The sequence below is a fragment of the Mycteria americana genome, chromosome 11 (genome assembly GCF_035582795.1).
Source record: "Mycteria americana isolate JAX WOST 10 ecotype Jacksonville Zoo and Gardens chromosome 11, USCA_MyAme_1.0, whole genome shotgun sequence".
Taxonomy (NCBI): domain Eukaryota; kingdom Metazoa; phylum Chordata; class Aves; order Ciconiiformes; family Ciconiidae; genus Mycteria; species Mycteria americana.
The window spans coordinates 9990512-10000000 of NC_134375.1; the positions used below are offsets into that span (position 1 = coordinate 9990512).

General features: G+C 53.4%; 1 protein-coding gene across 1 annotated transcript in view; it reads left to right on the forward strand.

The window, feature by feature from the left end:
* PLXND1 (plexin D1) overlaps positions 1 to 9489 on the forward strand; it is an 85972-nt gene that overhangs the window by 17652 nt on the left and 58831 nt on the right. The window contains exons 2-5 of the mRNA XM_075513923.1: positions 3381 to 3557; positions 6462 to 6593; positions 8412 to 8512; positions 9190 to 9319. Of these exons, the coding sequence (XP_075370038.1) occupies positions 3381 to 3557; positions 6462 to 6593; positions 8412 to 8512; positions 9190 to 9319 (540 nt within the window). The remainder of the gene's footprint in view (positions 1 to 3380; positions 3558 to 6461; positions 6594 to 8411; positions 8513 to 9189; positions 9320 to 9489) is intronic.

The following is a 9489-nucleotide window of genomic DNA, read 5'->3' on the forward strand; positions in this document are numbered from 1 at the left end:
CTGTGTATGGTATAAAAAGGTTGTGTTGCCCAGTTACAGAGGGAAACGTACACGCTTAAGAATTTGGGCTACGGTTTTATTTTTTAATAGAATGAAATGCCGTAAAACTGCAACATGCATTTAGCAAAGTCACTTACATCTACAACACTTGATCCTTTCGTCTTGGTCCCACGTGAACCGAGCTGCAGCTCCGAGCATGTTGTCTCCTGCTTGGCACTCTCTTTAGCACAGGAAGTTTTTCAAGTCAGTCTTTGTTACTTCACGTCTGACGCGACCAGCAGCAGCAGCGGACGTGGGGTCTGGTGTCTGCTGGGGCGCAGGGGACCGAGGTCAGGGTTGTTTCGTGGAAAGGACCCAGCCTGCCGTTCGCGATAGCACGCTTGTGCCGGTCCAGAAGCAGGGAAATGAGCCCTGGACGCGTCTGCAGCGGCGCGCTCCCTCCGGGCAGGGGGGATGAGCCGCTCTGCAGAACGGGGGAATTGTCGGCTGTGTGTGCCATTGCACAGAGGATGCTGTGGGTCTGTGACGGCACCAGGTACTCGGGAAGCCAGCGCTGTTTGCTGACCAGCTGCTACAGCAGACCGAGAGCTGGCTGGCACCTACAGTTGACACCCAGCCCGGTGGGGTTTGCTGCTGTCTTCTCCCACGCAAAGAGGAGGAGGGGGCAGTGCCACGGCCCGCGGCGCCCGCGCCGACTGCCCCTGCAGAGAGGTCCCCAGCCCTGCCGTGGTCTGGCGGGGGGACGCCATCCCTCGGTCCCGGAGACGCAGCCCAGTTGCTTTGCACATGTTTTGAGTTTTAGCAAGTTTCTTCCCCATTTTTTTCCAGGGGCATGTTGCTGTAATGTGGCACCAGCCCAAGATGTGTGGTCGTGGCCGGGAGGGGGGACAGGCACAAGGCAGGAGGTGCACCCCAAACCGGGGTCCGGGCACGAGGTCGGCGCAGAGGGGTGGTCCTGCCTGGGTCTCACGCGCTGGCTGCAAAGCCTGAAGATTTGCCTAATCTCCTAAATGGGCTGAAGAGAGGGGAGAGCTGAAGATTTAGTCTGGTTCCATTAATGAAATAATAACGATAATAAGGGAATTAAAATACAGGCCCTGGTGCACTCTGCCCAGGGAGGAGGGAATATGCTAAACAGGCTGGTTGTCAACTTCTCCTGCCTGGTGGAAGGAGAAGCATGTGGTCCAGTTTTTTAACAGATACAGCCTCAAATCCCTGCATTTGTTCTGCTTAAATTAGCACTCCTGATGATTATTTCAGAAGGGATATCCACGTTATGGCGGAGTTCAGAAAGGCATAAGATGTGCTTAGTTTTAGGGGTGTGGGTTGCAGTCCGCCAGCGGTCTCTTGTCTCGAGTTTTGTATAAGCACTTCCCACAATCAGGGCCTTAATTTGGTGTGCTTTCAGGCAGCCTGCAAATACCCACGGTCGTCGGCACGTCAGCCCTGCAGCTGCATGCCCGCACCCGGGAAGGGTGACAGCGCAATTGCGGCTTCTCTTAAGATGAGCCTGAAATGGCACTGTAGATGATGTGGTAATGGCCCTTGAAACATGCCCATCATTTGAACAGCTTCGGCTGCACCCACAGCACTTCATAAAAGCTGCTGTAGGAGTGACAGCAGGTGAATTGTTGGCAGCAAGACTGTTGTGATATTCAGATGTTGTTGAATCCATCCACATTGTCTGAGCGGAAATTATAAGGAGAGTCTCGGAAGATTCAGGGTGAGAGTGGTCATAAATCTTGGGTGCATCTCAGCAGGGTAGGAGGAATATGAAGCATCAGTCCCATTTTCAAATGCTGCTGTCATGCAGCAACTGTGCTAATTAATTTAGCATAGGATAGTAAAGTCTGTTGTCTTGCTTTGGTCCAAATGAGCCAAACGCCTGCTCGCAGACAAGGCTCACGAGTGAGGAGTCCTTAGCAATTGTCCTCTGCCTTCGCCCGTTGGCACCTGATAGCGAATTGACATGGCAGCCTTGATTCCGGCCTCATGTCTGCAGTTGCCAGCCCTCGTGCGGGGCGGCTCGTCCACCGGGGCCAGCCCCGGCAGTGCTGCTCACCGCCACAGTTCCTGCCGGAGCCGTGTGCCTGCTCGAGCTGCGGCTCCTGCTGTCCTGAATTTAACTTTTCTGTAACAAAGGCAGTTCCTGCTCCCCCAGAGCTTTGGGGAACAGCTTGAAAGCAGAAGCAGAGGCAAATAATGAACATCTTGTGGTCTTGGGCACAGGACACAGCTGTACTTGTTCCCTGGGGCACGGTGAGCGGCTGCGGGTTGAGGCTGGACGGGGTCGGTGGCTCCAGCATTTCTGGGCAGAGTTTTGCAGCCGCTGCTCTTCCCTCCATGTCCTGCAGCACAGTGCCTCCTCCCACTCGGCAGCTCCTCCATCCTGTCCCGTCCCAGTGGAAATTTTGCTGTTGACTACAGTAGCAGCAAGATCAGAGCCAGGATTTACAGTCCTGAGAGTCTCCAGCAAGCTTACCCCCCCCCCCCCCCCTTGGCTCTGTTCTCACTCACTTCCTTACTTACTTGCAGAAATAATAATATTTTGAGTTCTTTTATTGGAGAAACTTTTGCTTCACCTTTTGTTTGAGAGGGAAGGAGCTGGAGATGGCTACTGGGCTTGCAGCTGCCTCAGCTGAGCGCAGCTCCATGTGCTCCCAAGCGCTGATCCCGAGGGCTGACCAGCGGGAAGGGGACCCATTGCAGCACTGGGGCCACGCACGGGAAGGGGACCCATCGCAGCGCTGGGGCCGCGCATGGGACCAGCCCTCTGCGGGCAGAACAACTGCCTCTGCAAGGGCAGGCAGCCACTGGGGACGGCTCGTCTTTGGCGGGCTGAGAAACCTCACCTGCGGCGCAGCCCCCGCTGGCAAGGGGCTTCCAGCGCCCTGCCAGAGAAGAGACCTCTGACTGCTTCGGTGGGAGAGGGGAGCAAGGAGAGCCCTTGTCCCCTTTTACTGTCGCACCTGACCTTTGTATTGAGGTGAGGGTGCTGCTACAGTAAATGGGTCTTTGGCTGGGGACGCCCTCCTGGGGTGCCCTGCACCGGGATGGCTCCAGCAGCGATCCTGGTGCTGCCCTGATCCTGCCCGTAGCACGAGCAAGGGCAGAGCTCCTCCAGCAGCTCATCTCCAGCAAAGCCTGGTCTGGATTTGGCTCTGAGGGTCGATCTGGTAAGCAGAAAGGAGGCTCTATTACAGCTCTTTGCTCCCATATTAACGAGTTACATTTTCCTATTCCATGACTCGGTGGTGAGGAGCTTTCCCTGGGCGCAGCAGGGCCATCAGCAGTTTGCCCACACTGAGCCCGAGGCAGCGATGGCGGGGGGGACCCGCTGGCATTTGCTGCAGCCCGTTGACGTGCGTGTCTCTCCGCAGCTGCAGCCGGAGCAGCTGGACTGTGGAGCTGCGCACCTTCAGCACCCGCTGGCCATCGTGAACCCCGTCACAGCGACCCCCGTGTTCACCTACAGCGGCCTGACGGCGGTGGCGGTGGCCAGCGTCAATAACTACACCGTTGTGTTCCTGGGCACTGCCAGCGGAGGACTCCTGAAGGCAAGTGGAGCCCAGCAGCACCAACACGGGGGAGGCAGGGCTGGGGGGACAGGGAGGGCGGCGGGGCTTCCCCTTGCAGCAGCCCCGGTTTGCACAGAGGACAATGTCTGTTGTCGAGTTTGTCTGAGCACCTGCTTTTGCGTGGCAATGAAGAAGTAATTGGATGCTGCCGTAATCTGTACAGTGATGTATGCTGCCTGGCGGCTGGTGGCCGTTAATTACTGTTCAAGGCTGCCATGCGAGCAGGATGTTCTTGATGAACCCTATGCTGGAAATGTTACTGTGCAGCATTTAATTATTAACAGCTCTTCTAATAAATTCTCCCTCCAAGCTGATGGCTTTTGAAGGCTCCATGTAGACAGGGGAATCACCGAGAGATGCTTCATCACAGCTGAGTCCAAAGCAGGTGTGAACCCACGCATCTGATGGAGTATCTGTTTTAAATAACGTGCCAAAGGCAATGTAGGGCAATGCAATACCCTGGCTCCAGAGCCAAGATGCAAGGCCAAGGTTTCAGTAAGTTTAGCACTTGAAGTTTGCCAAAGAAAGTTTTGATTCCAGCCAGCCACAACGGTTTGGTGTACTCTAAGCATCAAAAGTCCACAGAGGAGAGGGGAAAAAAGCCCTGGAGCAGAGACATGGCTGATACCTGCTTTGTCTCAGCCTGGGGTGAGTGGTGCATAATGTAGAATATTGGATCGAAATGCTTGGAGAGAAGAAAACTGATCCAATCCCTTGCGTCCAAGCGCTCCTGTTAGAAATGTGGGAACGATCACAAAGAAACTCACTGCTTTGATTTTTGCCCACAGGGGCAGGTAATTCACGAGGGTGGGAGGAAGCTGGCACCCCGGCCAGGTGCACCGGGCTGGAGAGGCACATGCCACACGCAGCGCAGCCCTGTTCACACAGTATTAACAGCTCTGCTTCCATTATCATCTCAGAGAAAGCAGCCTTATCTGCTGAGCCTCCATTAGGGAGAGGCTCCTGGCTACCCTTTGCTGGGATAATTTGCTCAGATAGCTCTAATCTAATTCTACAACACAGCTGCATAACCAGAAGCCCTTTTACCTTCGGGGCTCCTCGTTATTTGGCACGGGCTCCAAGATACTTTGCGCGAGTTATCATTCAGATTTGCTGCCTGAGAAAAGACAGCAAAGGGGCAGAAATAGTGCTCGACCAGCTCCTGCCAGCAGCAATTATGGCTGCCAGGGGTATGCATGGGGAATTAATCAGATAGGCTGCAGACGGGCGTTTCGTGAGGGCCATTATCAGTGCCACGTCCAGCAGTCATTAAAGGAAAAACAGCCCTTGGGAAGCGGTGGCCAGGGCAAGGTGTGCCAGGGTGCAGTGCCCTCGAAGGAGACGGGCTGGGAAGGGCCTGTTCTGGCGAGTCCCCACGTGTCCAGGTCTGGAAGGCCGTAGACGAGGAGCTGTGGTGGGGTTACCCAGGACTTCAGCCCACCCCGCTCTTACCAGCCCCAGCGCAGCACGTGTGCCCCAGCACGCCCCGGCCCTGCTCTGACGAGAGGACTGGTGGTCTCTGCCCCTCTGCACCGCTGCGGTGGCTCTCCCCTGGGCGCCCACAGCTCACGGGGACCCAGGGAAAGTGCCTGCGCGGTGAAAGCGTAGGGTAAACGAGCCCAGGAGGCAGAGGGACCTAGGGACGGGCGCCTAGAAACAGCCAAGCGTAGAGCAAATCTCAGCAAGAAGGGAGAGGATGGTCACAAAGCTAAAGTGGAGGGCGTCAGGACTGGGTTCATGGACGTCTTGGGTGATCCCAGGCAAATCATTTAGATTCTGGATAGCCACCTTTTAAAATGGGGATAATGATAGTTCTCTTCTTTTTTGTAAATTGTGGCTTGCAGTGCTTGCATACGGTTCTTAGCAGAGGGAAACCCTCTGCTTTAAGCTTGTGCTATCTTACTAGGACATGTTGGTGGCTGCTCTAGTGTAAGAATTAATTAATCCTATGTTAATTAATTAATCCAGACTTTAGAGAGCAGAGACACACTTGGTCCTTACAATTATTGCCTTCCCTTGCTAGTAAGGAGGTAGGAATTTTCCTTGCTCCCTTTCTGTTTTAAGCTGAAAAGTGACTGTCACGCGAAATTGTGTAGCCCTATTGTTATTTCCTCTCAGCAATGCCACATTTAATTTGCTGAGTTTCAAGTCAAATGCCAAGACATTCTGGGATCTGAAAGGCAGGCTGATGCTTTGCAGCCTCTTCCATCACTGCCAGCGCTTCAGCTGGTGATTCATGAGGCAAGGTAGGATTCGGCTCTCTCGCGGCAGCTGCCATGGTCTTCTGGAGTTAGCAGGGATAAAAGCTTCTTTTGGCCAGGAATGACAACACTTATTTTTCAAATATGCAGGGAGCAGGGGATGCCATGTTGTATAGCCCCGTTGCTGATTTTCGCTGTTTTTCATTAAGCTTTGGAAATGCAATGTTCTTTGTAATAGAAATGCACATATGTATGTAATGAGGGCTGAAGGCCGGTGCCACTTACATTAGGGTAAAGCGAGAGTAACACTGCTGTGGCCTGCTGGAAACAGCCGCACAGTCGAGCTGTGCAGTGGGTACAGCCTTAGACTAGAAGTTTTGCAGGCGGCCTCTCAAACGGAGGGCTTTAAGCAGAGGGACCAAGGGCTGCGAGGGTGGTTCACCGCTGGGCACTGCTCCTGGCCATGGCCGGGGCTTTCTGGACCACTTAGTGCCTTCCCAGAGCTGGCTTTTCAGTAGAGCTCTGTGTGTGCAGCTTGCAAAGCGTGTGGAGATTTACAGCGCTTGAAAATGTGGAACACCATTAGATACCACTTTGGTTCTTGTTTATAACCGAGGAGAAATAATCTTCTCCCCGTAGTGTTTGAAAAATGGTCTCAATGAGTGTCGTCTTCTCACTACAGATTAATCTGGACAGTACCATGAAGGTTATTAGCAGGAGATCCATTTCGGTGGCTTACGGAGAGCCTGTCCACCCCATCATGCAGTTCGACCCTTCTGATTCCACCTACCTTTATCTGATGACCTCCTACCAGGTGAGACCTTTAGTCTTCAGCAAAATAGTCCTTTGAGCATCATGCATTTGATTTAGCATTCAGCACTAAGCTGGGAGCAGGAAGGGACAATAAAATTTGCTTTAACATTAATGGGCAGAGCCACGAAGTTCAGAGCTTTGGCTGAGGTGTCGAAGGGCTTTCCGAGGGGGGGTACCTGTGCCTGTCCATTCTCCTGCACCGGGTGGGGGTCATGCCGAGCAGACTGGCTTCTCGTCTTTGTGGTGGCAAGGTAAAAAGAAGAGCGAAAGATATCAAAACCAATCCCACTTACGGGAGTGCAGAAATAAGCAGAGGTTGTTCCTGTATAGAAACCCGAAAATTACGGTACGCAGTCTGTAAGGAGGCTTTTAGGAGATCCTACAGACAAAAAGTCTGCCTGTCAGAAATGATCCCTGGGGGAGGTTTCTGCTCAGCTTGGCCAGCAGGAGGGCTGGATGGGAGGAGGGCTCTCTGTGGAGACCGGGAACGCCGCAGCAGGTAGAAACAGACGGTCTCATCTCCGTCAAGTGAGCAGAGGAGGAAGACGAGAGCTGAGCGCTCCAGGCGCTGGTGGTTTGTCCTGAATTACATTTTAATCTGTCAAAACAGATGCACAACCACAAATGTTATATGTTGCATTTGTATTTTCCAAGCCCTAATTCCCTGCAGATTGGTCATTATCATTTCACAGAACCCTCCCGGGATGCCTCTTTAGCCGATGTTCCAGACTGTCTCATCTCAGCTCCCAGGCTGGGCCGTGCACCTTATTTGGGCTATTGGATCAAACACCCAGTGCAGCACTTGTGATGCTCTCCTCTGTCTGTTTCTTTTCCAATAAACGAGATGAGTTAATTTTTCCATGGTGGAATTAGCATCCTGGGAAGCTCCCCGGGAGCTCGATGGGGTTGGGTGGGTGCTGAGCACCGCAGGGCTGGGAAGCAGCTGAGTGCTTCGGGTAAAGTGGGGGTCAGGCCGAGGAGCCCGCAGTCCAAGGTGTGCTTGCCTGGTGGGAGCTCTGGGTTCTCAGCACCTCACGTTGTCAGTCCCCGCTGTACCAAACGACTCAGTTTTTCTTCCCAAATGTTTAGAAATCGAGGGAGGAAAAAGCAGAAACTGGCACATGCTTTCCCTCCAACTGCTCCTGCCGAGCAGGTCCCCAGAGGTACTTTGATTTCTTTAGAAATTCAGGTTTCCAGAGCGGTTTTGCTTTCCAGTCGTTTTGTAAATGGCCAGATAGCGTTCAGCTCTCTCTAGAAAGGCGCTTTCTGCAGGTCTGAGTGAGAGCTTTTCACAGGGAGGAACAAGCTGTGAAACCATCTCCATCTGACGCATCAGAAAGGTGTGGTGTTGCTCTCCATAGCCTGACCATCACACATCTATTGCCAAGGTGCTGGCTGAAAAGGAGCAGCTCAGCTCAGCTCAGCGCTGCCGTGCACCCCGTGAGGCGACTACGCCAGCAGCAGCAAGCCCGGTCCCTTGGGCACCCCTACCTGCCCTGGGGCGTGCGGCCCCCAGGCTGGGACGGGCTCTGCTGGGGGCACGGGCAGGGCAGTGGGCAGCTGCCTGTCCGGTCCCCGTGTGGGCTGGTCGTGCACAGAACACCCACCTCTGAGCGGTGTGGGGCGGAGGATGGTGGTGCCAAGGTCTGCTCCTCGTTGTCCGTTCTGTAAGGCTTGGTCCAGGCTAACAGCTAAAGTAGCCCAAGATCCTGGTGTCTCGTCGCTAGCTACGCATGGCCATACCAGCGCATCCCGGTCGGGTTGAGTGTTGCTGTGGTGTTGTAAACCATTTGGAAGCAGTTGTGCTGTTGTCGTGCAGATGACGCGGGTGAAGGTGGCTGCCTGCAACCAGTACTCGACGTGCACGGAGTGCCTGGCCGCCGCTGACGCTTACTGCGGGTGGTGCACGATGGAGACCAGGTAGGACTGGTTGTGTCCTAGTGCGCTTTGGCATGTCCTTTGTCCCTCGAGCCCGGCCAAGAGTTTCGGGTGCCTTTTATATTTCCACACAGTCACGCTACCATTAGTCTTTGTCCATTCCTTACGAAATACGTGCTTTTAAAAACAATTGCATCTGGTCTCAAACGGTTGGGATGCTCTTCAGAGCCAGGATTTAACTGTAGCTGCATTGTTATGCTGCAGTCAACTGCCAGTGCAAAGAATATCTTGCAGGCATCCAACCATGGGACTGAGAGAGCCAACACCCCGTTAAAGACCGTCTTTTGCCCTTGCAATTATTATTTATGTGTAGGAGACAATCGACACTCAAAAAGGGATTTACAAAATTACACTCCGCGTTTACAAATTGAAGAAGTCGGACGAAATGTCACCTTCTCCACTTTGGTTCTGGGTTCAGCCTGCCTGCTCTCGCTCACCCTGAATCCTGATGCTCCGTTGATGCTGGTGGGAGTATGTGCTCTTATCGTGGCAACCAGACACTTTAAATATAGCAGCAAAGCTTTAGGCTTAGCTGCATGGATGGAGGAAAAAGGTGTAGGCACAGGATTTTCTCAGGATCTTCCCTCGCAAGGAAGTCAACATTTTTATCACCTGTTTTAAAAATAAGCAACCACGAATTGTTCCCCTGTTCATTGCAGGTGTTCTCTGCAGCACGAGTGCACAAACTTCACAGGGGCCAACTTCTGGGCGAGTGCAAGTGAAGGAGTGCAGCAGTGCCCTTCCATGACCATCTTGGAGCCCGAGATTAATATCGACAAAGAGAACCCGGTGCGTTTGATGTGAATACCAAATTAATCATGCACAGCGTCCCATAGAGTCGTTACCTGCTCTCAGGGCTGATAAATATCCATGCTCCTCTGGCGTAGCAGCACGGCTCCACGTGGCTCGGATATGGGTCGTGGGGATGCTGAGCTCTGTTGTATGCTACCAAGTCAGGC